Below are 20134 nucleotides of genomic sequence, written 5' to 3'. Positions count from 1 at the left end.
GCCCTGGGGGCCCTGGGGGCCAGCACAGCCCCCTCCGCCCTCCCTTAGCCCTTGGCTGCTGCCAGCCACAGTCCCACTAGGGTAGGAGGGGACACCAGCTGGCAGAAAGGCTGTCCCCTACACTCATGACAAAAGGGGGAAACGGAGACCCCAAAGCTTCCCACTCTCACGTCCTGGCCCCCAGATCCTCTCTGCTGCTTCCACCCCCTCCCCTGGCCCTAAGGACCCAAACAGAGACGGCAGCTATGCAGGGAGGGGGTGGTGGGTGTGGGTACTCTTCTCCCGACGGCCTCGGAGATTCGCTTCTTCCCTGCTCCCCTCTCCCACCGGGTTACAAGCTGTCCACGGGCAGAGGCCAAGTTTCTTGTATACCGTCCGATACACGCGCGAGTAAATTGGCGAAGGGTAGAGGAGGGATTCGAACCCAGGCCTCTCCTGGTGTCCTCCGGCCTCCCCTTGCCCAGCACCTGCCACCCCGAACTATTGCTGGTTGATGACGCCGTGCCCGGTGCAGAAGGTCTGTGGACGCGCCTCATCGTATAAATTGCTTTTTCACGCCCCACATCCCTGCCCCGCAGTTTGAGTCCACATTTACTGAGCTCCTGCGAGGGCAGGCCGCGTTTGGCGCCGGGGCTTCCGGTAATGAGGTCGGCGGGGGCTTCCGGAGGGCGGGAAGCCGTCTTTCTTTCCTGCTCCCTCCTGCCCCGCACCGACGGGCCAGATGACCGAGTTGCCTCTCCAAAGTAGGGCTTGGCCAGTGTCCCACTGGTGGGATGAGGTCAGAAGCACCCACCCTTCCCCGGGGGACAGGGCATGTGGTTTGGGCTGGGAGACGTGGGCTCAGAGCCTGGACTTTCATCGGAGCGAGGAGCCAGACCACAAACTCGTCCGGGGGGCAGGGCACGGGGGGCAGAAGGGAACTGACCCCGTTAAAAGTCTCGGAGGCTCTGGCACTTGTGGGAGGCACGGCCCTTCTCTTGCTGCCCCCACAGGACGGTAGGAAGGAAGAGCGTGGATGCTGGAGTCCGAGCGATCTGGCCCCACCTCTAAGTGTGGGGCCACTAAGCCTCAGTTTCTGTATCTGTAAAATGGGGATAAGACTGACTCTACAGGGCGCCTGGGTGGCTCAGTTGTTTAAGCGACTGCCTTCGGCTCAGGTCATGATCCTGGAGTCCCGGGATCGAGTCCCACATCAGGCTCCCTGCTCAGCGGGGGGTCTGCTTCTCCCTCTGACCCTCCTCCCTCTCATGCTCTCTGTCTCTCATTCTCTCTCTCGCAAATAAATAAAATCTTAAAAAAAAAAAGAAAAGACTGACTCTACAGTGATGAGGATTGAATGAAGACGCACACGAGGTGTTAACGGGGCACGAGGCCCGTGCTCAACCCGAAAACATCATTACTGTCAGATGAAGACGCGGAGGCCCCGAGAGGGGAGTCGCCCAACATGATCTGAAAAACCAGGGGCGCCAGGAGCAGACGCACGCGGGGGGCCACCCGCCGGGCACCCGGTCAGCGGTACCACGTGGGAGACAGGCTGCCCAGGAAAATATTACGACTTTATTTGCTGCACTAACAATGGCTCCGGGGGGGGGGGGTTGGTGGCTGTCGTCTCTACACGGGATGTCTGAATGGGGGACAGCAACAGCCTCTCCCCAGCTGAGGGCCGGGCGGCCTCGGGGCAGGAGTATGACATCTGCCGACCTCCGGGCTACGGGCGCGAGGGCGGTGGGGTCTCCGGCGACGGGTGCCAGGCGGTGGCTCAGAGGCAGGGACAGCCAGCGTCTGGGGGGCCGAGGGGCCTGCACTACCTCACCGGCGCGGCGGGCGGTGGCCAGGGCTGCTCGGCCAGCTCCCGCTCCAGCTGCTTGAAGCGCTTCTTCGAGGCCCTTCTGGGCCGGAGGCGCCGCAGGCAGGCCGGGAGGCACCGGTCCAGCACGCTCTGCGGGGGACAGGGGGTTGCAGAGCGGCGGCTGCGGCCCAGCCCCGGAGCCCCCCGCCGCCCCCAGCCCAGGGTGAGCCCCACCTCCAGCATGAAGGCCCCCACGAGGTTGAAGGCCACCAGGCCCAAGAGCAGCAGCTTGAAGCAGGTGTCAGCGACGGTCCTCAGCGCCAGCGGGCCTTGCAGGGGGCCAGGGACCAGGAGCAGGCCCACCAGGATGGAGCCCAAGAGCGCCAGGGCCACCAGGAAGGGCACTGGGGGTGAGGGCGTGCATCAGGCCAGGCAGCCCCTGCCCCCTCCCACGCATGCCCAGTGGGGGCCCCCCCGAGGCACCAGACCCCCTCAGCCCGTCCCTCCTGCGCCCACAGCAGCCCAGCCGGGCAGCAGCACCGTTGGTGTAGAGGGGCCGGCGGAAGGGCGCCCCCTTGGACACGGCTGCGGCCAGGATGAGGTACTGGAAGCTGGACAGAGAGAAGACCACCGTGTTCTCATAGTTGGGCAGGTTGTCTGGCGCGGGCACGGTCTTGTTCAGAGGCACGAACCTGGGGGCGCGAAGACCGGGGCTCAGGGAACGAGTGTGCGGAGGATGGGGCAGGGGTGGGACTTGGGAGCCGGGCTCCCTACTCACCAGGGTTGGGCCACGGTCAGGAAGTAGCCCCCCAGCTGCACGCCGGCCACCAGGGTCACCTGCAGCAGCAGGCTGCTCAGCACGGGGACGCTGAGCAGGGCCCCCGGGGGCCGCGCCCGCCCCAGCACCAGCGCCGGCCCCGTGCGGCTCATGAGCACGGCCACCGTGGTGGTGATGACCAGGTCGATGGCCAGGAACTGCACGTCACCCAGGTTGGTGTTGATCTGCCGGCAGGGGAGGAAGGGCAGAGGGAAGATAGCAGGGAGGCACCAGCTCCCTGCCCCTCAGGAGTCCGATGGGGAAGGTCGGATTCTTGCCCTGCAGCCCGATCGGGGGGCGTGGGGGCAGCGCCCTCCTGCCTCCGGGGACCTCCTAGTCTGGCAGAGAAGACACCGCACTGCCTTCAGGGAGCCCCTCTTCCAGTCTGAGGGAGAAGGCATCCTTCCCTGCTGACCCTGGGACACTAAACCTGATGGGGTCGGTTCCTCCTGCCCACAGGAAGCTCCCAGTCTGAGGGGGCTCAGGCTCTGCCTCGCGGAGCCCCTCGGTCACCAGAGGACCCAGTTCTCGGTGGACGCCGGGACAGGTGCTGGTGCGAGATCTGCATTGCCCCACAGGGTCGCCTGCTTTCCGCGGGGGTGAGCCGCGTGAGCTCAGAGCAGAGCCGGGGAGATGGCCTCTGAGCAGGGGTGACGGGCACGGCCAAGGTCTGGGCCGGGGCGAGGATCCGTGGGGAAGGAGCAGCGGCCCTGGCTCCAGCCCACTCCTGCCTCCGGCCCTGCCTGGGCTCTGCCTCAGTGTCCCCTGCAGACAGGAGCTCCCGAGGACAGGGACGACACGCTAGCACAGGACGGCTGTCCCCGTTTCTGACGACCCACTGTGTGCCGCCACCCGAGGCTCGGGAATCACCCAAGCCCCGCGGCTAGGAAGTGGCAGGGCGGGATCCGAGGCCGCACCATCCGCGCCAGAGCTGCTGGGCCCCCAGGCACGCCGCTGAGTGGCCTGGCTCTGTGCCTGCTCCGGGCAGCGGGCTGTGCGCACTCACCGTGTAGAGGATCAGGACGGAGATGAACTGGGTCAAGCTGTACAGAGCCATGTACTTGAAGACGCTGAACGAGGTGTCAAGGGAACACCGGCCTTCCCTGGGTGCGGGGTTGGGGCGTTAGGCGGCCCTGAGGGCACCCCCGAGGGCACCCCCGCCCCCGCCCCGCCCCGCCGGCCCCTGCCCTCCTCACCTGATGACCATGGGCACACACTCGATGCTGGCCATGCTTGAGGTGAAGGGCGAGACCACCGAGGCCTCGGCCTGGGACAGCGAGATGCCCACGTCGGCCGCCTTCAGGGCCCCGCAGTCGTTGGCGCCGTCCCCGCACATGCCCACGCAGTACCTGCCCGGGGTGGGGGGGGCCTGGCTGGAGCCCGTGAGGTGCCTCCGCGTCGGCGGAACGACCCCTCTGGCCTCCCACGGGCTCGCTGGCGAGCGTGGGGATGGCTGGTCCCTGCTGCCCGCCTGCTGCCCGGGACATCTCAGGGGCTCGGTGAACAGGGGTCCTGACTGCTTTTGGCCTGATGGCCCCCGGAGAGCCTGCTGGGGTTCTCCCTGAGGGTGACGGTAACTCCGAATGCCTGCAGTGGGAGGTGGGGGCTCGTGCACCCCCCCACCCCGTGCTGTGGACCCGCTAGCCCCCCGCAGGCCCCTCGCCCACATGCACTCACTGGAGCTTCTGGAGCTCACACACCAGCTCTGTCTTCTGCTCGGGAGCCATGCGGGCGAACACCGTGCCCTGGACCAGCACCTGAGAGCAGGGGAGGAGGGAGAGACTGAGGCAGCTGCACGTGGGGGTGGGAGAGCCATGAGGAGGGAGCAGAGCGTGGGGAGGCTGAGAGCGACCGGGGGGGGGGCTCAGGGGCAGCCCTACCTTGGGCAGCAGCTTGGGAAAGTGCTTCATAAGGACACCAAAGGTGGACCCGCTGAGGGCCAGGTGGCTGGATCGGGGGTCTGGCTCCACGGTGTAGCTGGAGGCCTGGTCAGGATCCTGGGGGCCCAGGAAGCTCAGCTCAGCTTCCCCTGCCCACCCCGGAGAGCTGGGGCCAGGGTCAGGTAACACGGGTGGGGTCATCGGTGGGCTGTGTGGCCGGAAGCCCGGCTTGGCCTCACCTTAGCCCCGTTCACAGCTGCGGAGGATTCCAATGGCAGGAGCTCGAGGGAGGCAGGCTGGCCTCGCTCAGGGGGGGTGGCGTGGATGATGACCAGATGCTCCTGGGGACCCACCATGCCGCAGCCCTGGGCCACCGTGACTGCTGTCTGCAGGTTGTCCCCTAGGGGTGTGGGGCAAGGTCAGGACCCAGCTCCTATCCGGGGGGGTGGGGGGGGGGGCATCCTCACTCTGATGCTTACAGATGGGAAAACTGAGGCCAGACACGTTGTCTGCCATGACTGGCTGTGTGAGCTCAGGCAGGTTCATTAACGTCTCTGAACCCCACCTTCCTCACCTATAAAACCAGGCATCAAAGGTCTTAGGGGAAAGTGGGGATCAGGGCCTATGTCCCACATATACTACTTAGTGCTGCAGGACTTTGCTGGAAAGCGTGTGTGTACGCTGGCAAGGAGAAGGACACAGACTACTGGGCTCCTCCACGTTGCCCTGGCTAGAAATCTTTTCTTGCTCCATAAAACTTCACCACTGTCAAGGGTGACATAATTCCGCACATTTCCTACAGGGGGCGCTGGAACCTGGAGAAGCCGCCTCGCAGGCAGGCGCCGCGCTGGAACCCAGGCTGCTCAGCACCACCCCCGGGGGGCCGTCTGGAGGTCATTCTACTCCCCGGGGCCTCCCCTTCCTCATCTAAGTGGAGGGACAAAGGCCACTTGGGAGGGATCCTGAGATGTCTGAAAAGGACCTGGCCTGAAGCAGGGGCCCGAAAAGAAGGGGTGCGGCATGCCCTCCCCTCTGCCCATGACCGGGGCGGGGTGGGGGGGTGCTGCCCACGGGCACCTGTCACCATGACGGTGCGGATGCGGGTCCTCCGCAGAGCCTGGATGACCGCTGTGGTCTGGGGCTTCAGCAGGTTCCTCATGACCAGCAGCCCCAGGAGGCCCAGCTCCCGCTCCACGGCGTCCCTAGAGGGTGGGCAGACGTGGGTCAGAGGTCACGCAGTGGCCCAGGCCCCTGCCCCCTCCCCCGCTGCCAGGCAAGGCCATCTCCTCGCGGCTCGGCCGGCAGAGAGCCCCCCTCTGCCCATGCCAGGACCCGAGCCCAGTCCCGGGGGGGCAGGCGACAGTCCACCTCGTCAGCTGCTGAGCGGCCTCCAGGCTGGGCGCGACAGGCAGTGGCTTGCCCGCGAGGGCCACAACGCGGTAGCCGGCGGCCGTGTAGCTCTGCAGCATCCGGGCAAAGTCCGGGGGCACTGCCGGGGAGAGGCGGGTGTCACTGGGACAAGGAGGTGGGGGCCGGGGCGGAGGCGGGGCGCCCACCCCCTCCTGGGCCGCGGCGCGCCCCCTCACCTGTCTCGGGCTTGCAGAGGCCTGCCACCAGCTCGGGGGAGCCCTTGACGTAGGCCTCCGGCTGAGCAGCTCCCGGCCACGCCACGACCACGTTCATGCGCCGCAGGGCTGACGAGAAGGGGAAGCGGCTGAGGATGCTGACGGGCACCGGGGGCTCCTGCTGCAGAGATGGAGGGGCAGCTGAAGGGCCGGCCTGTGGAGCCCCCTCCCACCCCACCCCCCACAAGCACCCCCCATGACTCACCATGCCCTGCAGCTGGGGCTCCTGGGGTGGGGGTTTCATCACCGCCAAGACCTGGGTCCCAAACGCCGAGGCTGCAGCCGGCCCCTCCTCCAGGACCTGGGAGGCAGGCAGGGAAGGTTGGCCCCGGAGGGAGGTGGCGGGAGATTCAAGTTAGCCTCCTGGAGGACTTCCTTCGTGTGAGAGCGGATGGCAGTCAAGGACACGGGCTTTGGAGTCGGATGGACCCCAGTTCAAACCCTGGCTTTGCCACTTACAAGTTGCAGGGTGACCTTGGACAAGTTATTCCAAACCTCCCTCAGCCTCAGCTTCCTCCCTGTGAAGCAGGTTCGGAAGCGTCCTTCCTGGGCTACAGGAGGAGCTCGAGCCAAGGCCCGTGCCATGACTGTGGCACCGGCACCACGTGGGTGCTGCCACGCGGCCTCGGCCGTTGTTATTTATGACGGCGGCACAACGGACGCCACCTGGAGTCCTGGAATGAAGACCAGGCGGGGTTAGTGAGAGCCCAGCTGCCCGGAGGCAGGGGCTGGCCTGCTCGGCCTCCTCACCCAGCCAGTCGATTCCACCATCTTGAGGTCCATGGGGTCGCCCACATGGGTGTCCTGGAGCCGGCTGAGGGCATGGCAGGTGGCCAGCGCTCGGAGTAGGGGCCCCACGGGCAGGCGGCGGGGCTCTGGGACCAGAGGCAGGAACGCCTGCCCTTTTAGGGGCACCACACCCATCACATCCAAGCCGTCCTCCGTGAGGGTGCCCGTCTGCAGGGGGCAAGGGGTGGGCCACTGATGAGTCCCGGGTTGCTGTGTGCCGCTGGGCTGGGCACCCCCACCCCAGGCCAGGCGGGGCCTGTGGGAATCCCGGGAGCCAGCGCAGGAGCCAGAAGAGGTCCCTCTGCCAGGGTCGCCCTCCCGAACCCCCGCTTCCTCTGCCTGGCACCGCTGCCTCCAGGAAGTCTTCCGTCACCCTACAGCTGGGTCAGGCGGCCCCTGTTTCGGGCTCCCACCCACGACCCCTCTGCCACCCCCCATCACTTGTTTGATGTGGGGCCAGGAAGAGGGCCTGGCCACACAGCATACGTGTCCAGCTCCTTCGCCAGTCTGGGGTCGCTGTGAACCCAATCAGGCCCCCCCTTTCTGTTTAAAAACTCCCCGTGGCCCCCAGTGCCCTCAGAATCATTAAGGTCTGAATTCCTCAACAGCGCTCACCAGCCCCTGCCCGACCAGGGCCCTGGCTGTCTCGGCCTGCCCCCTTTCCCCACTGTTCCCCGTGCCCCAGGTCTGTTCCTCCGAGGAGCCATGCTGACTGCTCCCCAGCCCCCGCCTGCCCTGCCTCACGTCTCCGGGGGCACCCCCCCACCCCGCACTGAGGTCACAAGGAGCCTTCCTTGATGCCATCTCCTGAAGGGAGTGACCCCACAGACCACCCTATCGTGTTACCCTGTTCACTTCCTTCCCCAGACCCATCACCATCTGCAGCTCCCTGTGCCCCCTGGTTCGCTCATTCTGGTGGGGGGACATCACCCTGGGGGTCTCTGCTGGGTCTAGGCGCTGAGAGCAGCACCAGGGAACGACTGATCTCAGACGGTTGTCTGCCGGACCGAGAGCCCGACACGCGTGGGAGCTGGGCGGGGCGGGGGGGGGGGTCTCCGAGCATCTCTACCCCAGGACCGGAGCCGGCACCGAGCAGGCCCTTGGTCAGTGCTGCCGACTGAGGAGTGCAGCTGTGGAGGCCTGGCCGAGGTGCCCGTGGCCCCCGCCCTGCGGCCCCCACCTTGTCAAAACACACCAGCTGGAGCTTGCCCCCCAGGTTGATGCGCAGCGGGTGGACGCAGAAGATGCCCTGACTCCGGAGCCGGCTCTGGGCGTAGAGCGTGCACACGGTCATGGCGGCTGGCAGGGCGGGCGGCACCACCACCGTCACCAGGTCCAGGGCCCGGATCACGATCTCATGCACAGGCACCTGGCAGGAAGCACCGTGAGTGCCAAAGGCCAGGCTGGCCCTGCGTCCCTGCCGGCGGCCCCCACTCGGGCCCCGAGGCTCACCCGGTTGCGGTGCAGGATGAAGATGCTGTAGATAGTGCCGAGGAGAGCTGGGGAGACAGCATGTGACTCAGCAGGACCTGGGAAGGGGCTGCGGGGGGGGGGGCAGCAGAGGGGCGTGCAGGGGGCCGCTCACCCAGGACAGAGAGGGCAGCCACGAACTTCATGCTGTGTTTGTAGAACTTGAAGTTGATGGGCCGGGGGTGCAAGATGGAGCTCACCAGGCCCCCTTTGGCTGTGCAGAACCCTGGGAGGAGCCGGGGGGGTGGAGTGGGGGGGCGAGGGTCAGGACAGGCCCTCCCAGCCCCTGCCCTACCCCACCGCACCTTGGGGTTGAGAGACACGGTGCTCCCGGGATGAGAAATCATCCAGTTTGGGGTGACTTGGGATGGCCCACAGGCCTTGCCCAGCCCTCACAGGGTTTAGTGAAAACGGAATGAGTGGACAACATCTATAAAGTGGGTGGTTTCACTTAAAATCCAGATATGTGGCTTCTGCCGAAACACTCAGATCTGGGTACACTAGGTCCCATTCCCATGTGACAAGAACCTGCTGGAGTTGAATAGGGCTGCTCCCTTCCTAAGGGGTGGGCTCCCGCTTGCTGGCCACATCCCTGCCCATGTCGTTGGCCCGCCCCTAGCTGGGGGTGGGACTTGCACCAGGTCCCACAGCGGGACAGCGGCAGAGATGGCTCCTGCCCTGCCCAGAGTTGTGAGCCCGGCAGCCCTCCCTGCCTCCCTGACTCCTACCTGTTCGAGTCACCACTGCCAGGACGTGGGGTCCGACGAACGCTCGGGCCTGCAGGACGAGGGTCCCACAGAAGAGCATGTGCCGCCGGTGGGTCTCTGGGCAGTAGGGCTCGGGCCCCTCCGGCAAGGCCGTCTTCAGTACTGGGACGCTCTCCCCTGGGAGGGACGCGGGAGGAAGCCCGTGAGGCGCCTCCACGCCACTCCTCCCCACCACCCAGACAGGAGTTAAGCACACTTAACTCTTGTAACCATACGTGCAGAAACCATTGCCCCCATTTTACAGAGAGGGACACTGAGGCTCGGGGCAAAAGACATAAAGACACAGCCAGACAACCCGGAAAGGATATGTGCCAGCCAGGAACCAGGAACCTGCTCTCGGGGGAGCCCGATGGTGTGTGTGTGCGTGGATGCACACGGCTGGGGGAGGGGGGCAGGGAAGACATTCTTACTCTGTCGGAATGATTTTATAACAAGCAGTATTACTTTTATAACTCAGAGCAATACACCAGAGGGTGGGTGGGGGCGCTTAACCTCTCTGAAGCCCTGGGCGCCTGCCGGGTGTAGGACTGTCACCCGAGAGCAAAAGGGGAAGAAAAACCTGGAAGTGCTGCGCGAGGCAGAGGGGCCTCCGAGGCCGCGGGGGCCGGGCTGACCTGTCAGAGAGCTCTCGTTGACCACGCACTCGCCGGCCACCAGGGCTGCGTCACAGGGCACCAGCCCGCCTTCCTGCGGCAGCACCAGGCAGTCTCCCGGCACCAGCTCGCTGGAGTCCACCCATTCCTCCTCTGCAGGCGAGCGGGGGTCCTCAGCGCGGCCCAGGGCACCCCCAGCCACCTGCTCAAGCCCCCCTCCCTTCCCTTGCTCTCACCTCCCCCGGGCCGGCACACGCACACCCTCACCGACAGCTGCACCATGTCCCTCAGAGTCTCGCTTTGCTGTGGGGGGAGGGGGGCACGTGGGGAGTGGGTGGGTGGCGGCCCCCTGGGGTACGCGGCTGCCCCGCCCCCTCCACCATCGTCCTCCCCCCCCCCCCCCGACCTTTCTGGTCTTGTAGAGCGACAAGCAGATGGAGGCGGTGGAGATGAGGAAGATGCACAGGGCGTACGAGTAGTAGTGGTCCGCCAGCCACAGCCCGATGCTGAAGGCCTGGAACCCATAGTAGGGGTTCAGTGCCTGGGGGAGGGGCGGGGAGGCAGCATCAGGGCCCGCGTCCCCGGGGCGGCCCTGCTCAGCCCCTCCAGACATCCATGGAGACCCCGGCTTCTTGGCTCTAAAGAGGACCCAGGCATGTAGATGCCAGGCCCCTGCTAAGCATGTCCCCTAAGTGACATCCAATAGTGGTGACAATTCCACACTCCATTTTGCAGATGAGGGCACTGAGGCACAGAAGGGTCAAGTTACTTGCCCCGAACCAGGCAGCTCCCCAGTGGCTGCCTGGGGTTTCCATCAGGCCCGACTCCAAGAGCCAGTCTCCCTCTCATGGGCGTCTGCCTCCGGCTCAGAGGCTGGGATGTGCAGTGTCCTCTCGGGTGTCCGCGCCATGGGCTCCCCTCTGTCCCCTACGCCACATCACCCCTCTGAACCCTGGGATCTTTGCGTGTGAACCGAGCGCCCCTACTCTAAGGCGGCTCAGGCGCAGCAAGGTCCAGGAGAAGCCCGGGCCCTGTGGCCTGGCCTCCCGGCCTCTACTCCCAGCCCCAGCCTGGACCACAGCCTCCAATTCCTTGCCCTGAGCGAGGGTCAGGTGGGTCTGAGGTGACTTTCCCCTGTGGAGGAGGGGACAGCTGCTCTGGTCTGTCACTATCAAGTGACCCTAAGACGGCCAACCCCCGGCCAAGGTCACACGGCCAATCCAGGCCAGAGCTGGGGCGAGGCCCAGGGCCAGCCCTACCTCGTCCACCAGCAGCTGGGGATAGGACTTGACCGGCACGCCGATCACGTTGGGGCCGTAGATGGTCTTCCTGTAAGAGAAGTGGCCGGGCGAAGAGATGGAGGGGCAGTAGCAGCTGGGCCCTCCAAGGGCGACGGAGCTCCTCACCTTTCAGCCAGGGAAACCGAGGCCCAGAGAAGGCAGGGGACCACAAGGCCACGCTCGGGGGCGGGCAGAACGGGGCCCCCAGTGTATGGGGCGGCGCCCACCTCACGGTTTGGTCCTGGAGGCTGAGGCCGGAGCGGGAGCGGTGGATACTGTCACAGGTGCAGCCGTGGTCCAGCAGGCTGGGGGCGGGGCGGGGGGGAGACTCATGTGGGCAACGGGGCCTCCTGCCCCAGGGGACTCGGGGCTCCAGGCCCCTTCTGGCCCACTGAGCTCGGGGGAGGAGGCAGGTCCCTCACTGACTCTGGGCTTAACCTTCTCCTGTTCCTCTGATCGGGCCCCGAACCACCTCGCCGAGGAAGAACACTGAGCGGCGATGAGAATACTTAATAGTGACAAGAATCGCTATTACTGAGTGACGGGAGGATTCTTTACAACGACGACGCCTTCCGTAAGTGACTTAATCTCTCTGTGCCTGTTTTCTCATCTGCAGAGTGGGGATGGTGCCACGTAGGGCTCTGGGGGGATGAGAAGCCACACAAAGCGCGTGGCTGGTGCCATCCCCACGTCCCCTTGGCACCCACCTCTGTAGATGCAGCTCCCGTTTATCAAGCACTTAGGAGGAGGCAAAGCGGGGACAAGCCCCCAGATGGATGGTCCGAGCCCAGAGCCTAAGATCTGATTCAGCGTTTTCACCTCGGCCGGAGGCTGAGCCAAACTTTAGGCGAAGCTCATGTACTCCCCCCCTCAAAACGGCCTGGAGGAGGCAGGGGTTCTCTTTATGCCCCAGTTACAGAGACCCCAGGGCCTGGGGAGGCTCATGACCGGCTCGTGTCGCAGGGGACCGAGGCACACGGCCACGGCCCTGTCCCCTACCTGACTTGGCAGAAGGCCTGCTGGCTCTCGATCCAGACGTAGCGCTGGCCCCGGAAGAGGTAGTACCGCAGGGTCCGCTGCTGGGTAGGGGAGAGGAAGCTGGAGGCAGCCTCAGGAGGAGGGGGAGCGGGGGGCAGTGCAGGGGTAGAGGCCAGAGTCACAGGAAGGAGGCGGGGAGGTGGTCGGCCGAGCATCCTGGACACTAGGGACAATGGAACCAGAGGTGCCTGGGGAATGTGGAGTCCAACCCTCCCATCGTACAGAGCGTGAAACTGAGGCCCAGGGAGGGTTAAGGACTTGTCCAGAACCCAGCTGTCCACTCACTGCCTCTTCGCTCCTGCAGAACTGGGCGGTGTCCTTCCATGCACCCTCCGGTACCGTCCCCACTGCCGCCTGGCTCCGGCCGTCCTCCGGGCCCTGCGCCGGCAGCTCCAGGCTGGGAGGGGCGTGGGGGTTCTTGTGGAGCTCTGGAAGCTGGTCCAGCACCTCCCCAGCCCACGGAGCCGCGGTCCCCCCGGGGTGCGAGGCACTGATGCCTTTGTTCAGAGCGGCTGTGCAAGGGGGCGAGTGGGGAGCAGGGGCTTCTGGGAGGGGTGATGGGGCTGCCTCACCTGCCCTCACTGACGGCCTCAGTCTGCACCTGCACAGTGTACAGCTGCCACGAATTATCCTGGAACAGAGGTGTGGACTCGGTACCAGAAGAGACTGCCCCCCTCCCAGGTCCCACCCTGCCGCCCGGTGGCCCCTGCTGCGCGAGGCAGGGATCAAGGACGTAGGAGCCACCCTTCTGCCCACTGCTCGGATGGGAAAGCAGAGGTTCAGAGAGGACACTCTGAGTGCGGTCCCACAGAAAGTCAGCGGCCAGATGGGGCTGAGACTCCACGCGTGACCCCCCGCCCCCCGCCCCTGCCCCAGCACCACTCCCTCTAGCACCAGGCTGCCTCACCTCTTTGTCTCTTATTTCGATGACGAGTGTTTCTGCGCGGGCCAGGTTGCACGGCCGGAGCCGCAGCCGCACCCCCCACACCGGCTTCCAGCGGAAGAGCAGCAAAGGGATCCCCGCCATCATCCAGACCACGAGGTGATAGCCTATGACCCTCCATGGACTGCCACAGTAGCCGCTGAGCCTCTGGGGACGCGGACAGAGAGGGCCCAGGTGGGGGCGGGGCGGGCGGGGGGGGAGGGGCGGGGGGGGGCCGGGGGGAGGGGCTCACCTACCACGGATGAAACTGAGGAGCTGAGGGGATCTACAGATGTGTCTATCGTCAGGGTCCCATAGCCGGCGGGCGTGCTGCCCACGAGAGGGCTGCTGTCTGTGGGCGCAAAGGAGAGAGGTCATGGGGGGGCGCTCCTCCCTCTCTTATGACTTTAAACAAAATGAGCATCGTCATTCTGTGGCCCCGTGTCGAAGCTGCGGTGGCCTCCATGCAGCTGCTGTGGTCAAAAAGGGGCCGGAGGGACTGCTCTCCCGGACGGCTGCCGTCCCATTCGCTGTAACTGACCTGTAATATTTTGGGAAAAGATAGTCCCCGCTGCGCCTGCCATTTCTCAGGTACAGACAGAGTCCTCTATTAAAACTGACACGCGGGGCTCCTGGCTGGCTTAGCCGGGTGAGTGTCCGACTCTCGATTTCGGCTCAGGTCATGATCTCAGGGTCGTGGGATCGAGCCCTGTGTCGGGCTCCGTGCTGGGCGTGGAAACTGCTTGGGACGCTCTCCCTCCCTCTGCTCCCCTCCCTGCGCCCTCCCCGCCCCCAGCTCTTTCTCTCTAAAACAAAAAAACCTGACATGTTTCCAGAGGCCAGCAGAAATGTTCTGTTGATGGGGTCTTGCCTACAGTTACCAGAGTAGAGCTTTTGAAAACTAGCTTGCTGAAGAACAAGGACCAGCATGGAGGGGCAGATGGGAGCGGGTTGGGCACGCGAACTGGGAAAATGCAGCGGCAGGTGGCACAGAAAAGCTTCAGGTGTTGGTCCCAGGACCAAAGGCAGCCAAACCTTTGATGCCGAAGAGCACGGGAAGGGGACAATAAGATTGTTCAAGACAAGGGTATCCGCAGCTGTGTGAGATGAAGGTTCTGGCAGGAACCAAAGTGGCACTTTCTGGTGAGTGAGGATCCTCGGGCCATGGCCGCAATGGACACAACCACCTCAGGACCTGGCTGCCCCCACATTTCCGGCCGTGCCTGATTCTGAAGACTGAAGACCCCAGCCTGCTGCTGGAGCGAGGTCGTGGCCAGGAAAGCTGTCTTCATCTGTGATTATGGGCTTACAGCGGGGAGAGGAACACTATGGGAACGGGGCAAGCAGGAAGACAACGGGTTATTTTAGATAGAAAATCACGACCTTTGTATTTCTGCTAATGCTGCCATGACCAAAGAAAGACTTGAAGTAAAAAGAAAGCATCGCTAGGGGCGCCTGGGTGGCTCAGTCGGTGAGGCGTCTGCCTTCCGCTCAGGTCCTGATCCCAGGATGCTGAGAACCCTGCTCAGCGGGGAGTCTGCTTCTCTGCCCCTCCCCCAGCTTGTGCTCTCTCGAGCGTTCTCTCTCTCTCTCAAATAAATAAATAAAATCTCAAGAAAAAAAAAAAAAAAAAAAGCATCGCAATTTTATAAACTGGTCTGACAGACCCAATGGCTCAAGGCTTCATGGGTCTGTTATCTGACTGTTCTGGGGCTCCCACTCACAGTGTCATCTCCTTGTGTGTCTGGTTTTCGCTGTGTGGGCCCAGAGTGGGGGACAGGGCCTGGTGAGCGCCCTGAGCTTCCACAGCCCTCACACATCCAGCTATCTGCTTCCTGGGAGCTCTGTGTCCCACTTTTGCATCCGGTGCCCACCCAGAGGGCACGGATCAGGGCTGCTGATCCTTGTCCAACTCCGGTGCCCAGCAGAGTCCTGGCAGCGAGGAGATGCTGAGAAGTCGAGTCTGGACTGAGGAGATGTCAGGCCTGCCTTTGACAGCAGCCAGGAAAGGGGCCCCCACTCTGAAGGTGGGATGGGGGAGAGAGGAGCCCAGCCAGTGTGGGGGGACGGGGTGGGCAGAGAGGAGGGGTGAGTGGAGGACAGAAGGTGCTATGTCCCAGCTGAGCACTTACCAGGGTTCCTTACTTAACCCTCTGCGGGGAAGGGCTGACTATCACCCCCATTGTACAGATCGGAAAACTGAGGCTCAGAGAATAGCACTAGGTGGCTCTATTGCAGAAATTCTGTTTCCTCCTGTCTCGCCTACGGCAGAGCCGTGGTCCTGGCAGGCAGGCGGATAGCGAGTGTGCTGGGGCTGCAGAGGGCCTGGGCTCACTGCTCCCACCGCGGGCAGCTTTTGTGGGGTTGAGACACGCAGGTGCCTGGGCCCGTCCCCAGACCTGCCGGAGCGATGGCAGCAATGCGGGCCACCTGCGGGTTTCATAGGAGCCTCTGGATTCACTTAGAGGGTGGGGGCAGGCTGCCGATTTCTGAGCTCCTGCCCTTTCCCCTCCCTAGCCAGAGCCCTGCAGAGCCCTGACCTACAAGTTTCCACCAACAAGCCGAGTGTCCCAGGCTGCTGCCACTGTCACAACATCCCCAGCCCCTCAGCTGCTCTGTCCCCAAACACTTGGGCTTCCGAAGCCTTCAGAACACTTCCGAAAGCCTGCTATGTGCGCGCTCTGCTCCTGGCCCTTTTCAACACAGTTAACACACTAACCTTGCTGTGTGAGCTCAATTGTTATCCCCTTTTTATAGTGGAAAATGAGGCTCAGAGAGGTTAAGTAACTTGGCCAAGATCACACAGCACGGCCGCGGTAGTGACAGGATGCGAGTCCAGGCAGGCTGACTCCAGCGTGGGTTTTCTCTCTCTGCTGCACCACCTGAGGATGTCTGAGGACTGGGGCTTTGTGTCCCCAGCACACCAGGCAGAGTCTGTGCTCTCCGCCCCAGCCCCTGTATCTCCACATAACGATGGTGACCATAATTACTATGGCAATGACCATCATCTGAGCAGCCAACAGCCATTAAGCACTTCCCAGTGACAAGCCCCGCTCTATGCCTCCAGACGAATTGGCTCATCTAACCCTCCAGCAACACGAGGGCGTGGACTCCTTTCTCTCATTTTACAAATGAGGGAACTGAGGCTCAGAGGGACAAAGACACCCCAGTAAATGGTGGAGCCAGGACACTGGAGCCGGATCCTGTGGTTTCGGGTCCCAAGTGGGCACTATCAGAGACCAGGGCTCCTGGCCTCACCTCCCCAGGCCTCTCTGAACTCGATGACTCAACACCCCAAGCCCCACCTCCGGCCAGGCCCTCCCTGGCCACTCGGCTGACTCGGAGAACAAACAGAGCCACCAGATCCAGGAAGAAGCCGGATCCTGGGGAAAACTACACACACACACACACACACACACACACACACACACACGCACGCACACACGGCCTGTAGCCCACAACCATGGGCGTCTCTGGCCAGCAGCAGCCTTCTTCCTGGGGCTCCGACAGAACCCAAGCCGGGTCCCCCGGGGCGGTCCCTGTCATTCTCCGTCCCATCTGGCTTGTGAGTGGGGCTTGTCAGGGAAGCATTGCCTTCCCTTCCTGACAACGGCCCGCAGACAACACACAGTGGAGGGCCCTCTGCTAGCTGGTGGAGCCTGGGAGGGGGTGACTCGCTCTGGCTCCTGGCCCGGGGCAGAGGAGCAGGCCTTCAGGGCAAGTGACACAGCCTGGCAAGCTGGGTTCTCAGGTCCTTGGCCACCAAAAAGCCACAGACCTCTCTTGCGGTGGTCCAGATGCTACTGGAGTCCCGGCTGTCTTTTTTGTCAGAGTCCTCCACCTGCCCCAGAGACAGACTCCCCCAGTGGGGCACGGTGGGCTGTGTTTTGGCCCTTAGCGTTGGTCTTGGGGGTTTCCACGGCGTAAGGGAAGGAGCACCTCGGGGTTCTAAGGGGTTGACACAGGCCAGGCTCTGTTCCACAGGCTTCAGTACGGTAACTCACTTCTTCCTCACCCCCACTCTATGAAGACGGTACTACTTGTATCCCTATTGGACAGATTAGGAAACTGAGGCCAGGAGAGGTGAAGCCGGGGGCCCAGGGGCCACAGAGCCAGTGAGTAGTGGGATCTGGATCTAGGCGTTCTGGCTCTCGGGTCCACGCTCCTAACCACTGCACCCCCATCCTCACGGCTTCTTCCCCAGAGCCCCCGGCTCTCTTATAGGCAAGCTGTGTTTTGGGAGGCAAGTGCCTTAACGTTTCTGGTTTCCATTTCCCCTTGCTAGGAGCATAACCCCGAGCAGCCAGCACACGAGGAGTGTGAGCAGTGGCCGCCCCGGGGTGGATGACGCTCCTGGGGCGTGGGCCTGTTTCACAGGCAGCTGCCGGCTTCCCTGCCAAAGGGGTGTGGCTCGGCTCTGACCCACTTCTCAGGCTCTCCTCCACGTTCCCATCTGCCTGTCTGAATACACAGCCGTGCCCCTGCTCCCCTGTGCACACTAGACCGCTTCTCCCCGGCTCGCTGCTGGGCTGGGGATGGGGAAGAAGCCTGCGTGGCACGCTGGGCCACCGGAGCAGGTCGCTTCGCTCGTGCCGATCTGATTTCATCCTGCAACCATCCTGCAATTTATCCCATTTTACAGGTGGGAAGACTGAGTCTTGGAGAGGCAGTTGGCCCCCCAACTTGTCTAGCAGCTGGAGAGGGTCTGTGTTGCTCCAAAGCCCTCTCTGCCGGCCTCAGCCATACCCACGGACCAACAGTCGTGCCATCAGGCCAGACCGGGCATCCCCGTCCTGCTCACAGTGCCTGGCACACGGCTGGGACTCAGGAACCATTTACTGAATAAGCGAACGAGGGCACGCCTGCTCATCTCGCTGACAGAACAGAGCATGGAAGCAATGGTTCGGGGTCACTGCCCCCTGCTCCTGGTCAGTCGGCGGCCAGGTGCAGAGGGCTGAGCCTCTTCAGGAAGGGGCGTGCCAGAGATCACCTTGTGCCACCCTCGTCTGCTTGCTTCCCCAGCGATCTCAACAATGTTCCCTCTGGGAAGAGTGTCCTGCTGCCTATCACACACCCCTCATTTCCTTGGGGAGCATACTCTCCCAAGAAAGGACAAAAGAGGGGCTTGAAGGAGGACATCACGTCTGTGGAAAACTCTAGTCTGCCGGGAAGGTCAAAGCCCCGTGCACTCTCTCCTGCGGGACCCCTGTCAAAACACTCGGAAGTGCTCGTTTGTCTCCAGTCACATTTCAGTCTCCCCAGGGATGGCCCAGGAAGGTCAGGGCCGTGTCTGATCTCTTTCAGGAACACCAGCTCAGGCTAGCCCCGAGCAGGCTGTGCGGGATGAGAATACTTTTCACGCGGATTGTATTGCTCTTCCAAATAGCAGGGACTGATCTTCATGCATCACCCTCAGAGGGCGGGGCTATTATCAGCTTACTTTACATCATTTTACAGTAGGGGAAACTGCAGGAACAGAGCTTCAAAGCACCTGGCCCAGAGTCATACAGCTGGAAAAGGGAGAAGCTGGAAATAAGTGGGTCTGAATGAACACATTCCTCTTAGTTCATCCTCACAGCCACCCCATGAAAAGTATGGATTTGGATCCCATTTAATAGGAGGCACAGAGAGGTTAATATGTCCACGGTTGCACAGCTATGGATGGTCCAGACTAGACTTGAACCTCCCCTGACTGCACAGCCCGATGCCACCAGCACTGCAGAGGGGAGGGGCCGGAGTCAAAGCCATCTGAGAACCTCTTGTTTCCTGCGGAAGTCCTGCTTCCTGCTGCTGACCTGGCAGTGGCCCAGCTGCTGCCTCCTTCCTCGCAGTGCTTCCCCCTGCAGCCAGAGGCTCCTCTCCTCTGCCAGGCTAGGGGGGTGAGGAACAACCTGCTAGTAGTAACCTGATCTTTAGATCTGGAGTTCAGAGGGCCTCTTTCCTCAGCTTTCCCCCTCCCTCACTGGGGTGCACGTTCAGCTTCTGGTAGGGTGGGAAGAGAGGTGGGAGATGGGGAGGGAGAGACCAGAACTGAGGGGTCTGCCTCTGTAGACCATGCTCAACCTTTGGTGGGCCCTTTGCTGAGGTCTGGGGTCTAAGTGACTGCCATGGAAATGAGAAGAAGAGAGGTCTCCTGGCTCCTTTCGCAGCAGGTGGGATTTAGACTCCGGAAAGGGTGGGCCTGGGACACATGGTCTGGGATGGGTAACATGCAGGGTGTGGTCCTCGGACCTGGGTGTTGCCAGGCTTCCTCTGGGGGCCTGAGGTAGGGGATCAGCAGTGGCATTTGTGTCCAGGACACTCTGACCCAGGGATTCGGGACCCCTGGCTTCTCCAACCCCATTCATTCATTCATTCATTCATCCAAGAGGAATAACTACCAAGAGGCCCCGGATGCAGCGGCCTCCACGGCTCTTCCTCGACCTGGACATCTGTCATTGCAGGAGGGAGTCCAGTGGGCGTGGGGCATCTCCCCGCGCCCCTTCCCCGCGGACCTCCAATCACCCTCCTGCACAGCGCCCAGGGCTGCACGAAGGCGGGGAGGGGACGGCTCCGCGCGCCGCCATCCCCGGGGCTCCTGGCCTCTCTGGGAAGCGCCCCGTGTCCACTCCCCCAGACGGGGCAGGGACGGGCACGGGGATGCCCCCCCCGGGGGTTGTTTCCCTGGCCCGCGAGCCTGCGGTGGGGGTGTCGCGTGGCGCGACGACGGGAGGCCCGGGGACCGCGCCCGGTTCTGGGCGGCCCGAGCCGCGCACTCACCTGCGCTCATGCCGGCTCCTCGCGCTCATCGCCGGCCCCGGCGCTGCGGCCCGTGGCCCGGCCCGGGCGTCGCGATGCCCCGCGGCGGCGGCGCGAGGCGGGAGGCTGGGGGCGCGGGGCGGAAGGCGGGGGCGCGAGGTGGCCCGGGGCACCTGCAGGAGCCGGCGGCTGGCGCGGCTGGGAAGGTGCCGCAGTCCGGGTGTGCGCGCAGCCAAGCCGCGCCCGGCCCACTGCGGCCCCACGTCCGCCCCGCGCGCGGGCTGCCGGGACTTGTAGTCCGAGCCGCCTGCGCCGCCCGCCGGCGACAGACAGACACGGGGTGGGGGGAGCTCAGGGACTGCGACAGCCATCTCTCAGACACAAGAACACACAGACACACACTCAGAGACAGCAACCCTCAGACAC

The 20134-nt window shown here is 63.7% G+C and overlaps 1 protein-coding gene and 1 non-coding gene across 8 annotated transcripts; one reads left to right on the top strand and one right to left on the bottom strand.

Annotated features, from left to right (window-relative positions):
* Positions 1-1671: 1671 nt before the first annotated feature.
* On the bottom strand, positions 1672-19890 carry ATP13A2 (ATPase cation transporting 13A2). 7 transcript variants are annotated; one of them, XM_078073748.1, is made up of 29 exons: positions 19730-19889; positions 13228-13322; positions 12956-13138; positions 12621-12679; positions 12334-12445; positions 12010-12089; positions 11238-11315; positions 10990-11059; positions 10137-10271; positions 9967-10033; positions 9752-9883; positions 9099-9254; positions 8486-8596; positions 8353-8399; positions 8081-8269; positions 6862-7068; positions 6317-6412; positions 6073-6229; positions 5855-5975; positions 5564-5688; positions 4726-4886; positions 4487-4603; positions 4284-4363; positions 3803-3955; positions 3613-3709; positions 2568-2791; positions 2330-2481; positions 2024-2193; positions 1672-1939 (listed from the first exon to the last, which is right to left on the bottom strand). In XM_078073748.1, exons 1-29 carry the CDS (start codon positions 19737-19739, stop codon positions 1805-1807), a joined length of 3519 nt encoding a protein of 1172 aa, XP_077929874.1. In that variant the 5' UTR covers positions 19740-19889; the 3' UTR covers positions 1672-1804. The 7 variants fall into 7 exon arrangements, with proteins under 7 accessions (XP_077929874.1, XP_077929875.1, XP_077929873.1 ...); XM_078073749.1 differs by having other exon boundaries at positions 6073-6232; positions 10137-10244; XM_078073747.1 differs by having other exon boundaries at positions 6073-6232; positions 12010-12086; positions 19730-19888.
* On the top strand, positions 13403-13537 carry LOC118519534 (small nucleolar RNA SNORA16B/SNORA16A family). Its single transcript, XR_004909201.1, has one exon. It is a non-coding gene; the product is annotated as a small nucleolar RNA SNORA16B/SNORA16A family (small nucleolar RNA).
* Positions 19891-20134: the final 244 nt, after the last annotated feature.

This window comes from Halichoerus grypus, chromosome 5 (genome assembly GCF_964656455.1).
Source record: "Halichoerus grypus chromosome 5, mHalGry1.hap1.1, whole genome shotgun sequence".
NCBI classification, from domain to species: domain Eukaryota; kingdom Metazoa; phylum Chordata; class Mammalia; order Carnivora; family Phocidae; genus Halichoerus; species Halichoerus grypus.
The sequence above is the reverse complement of the archived record's forward strand: the minus strand, read 5'-3'. Positions and strand labels throughout refer to the sequence as shown.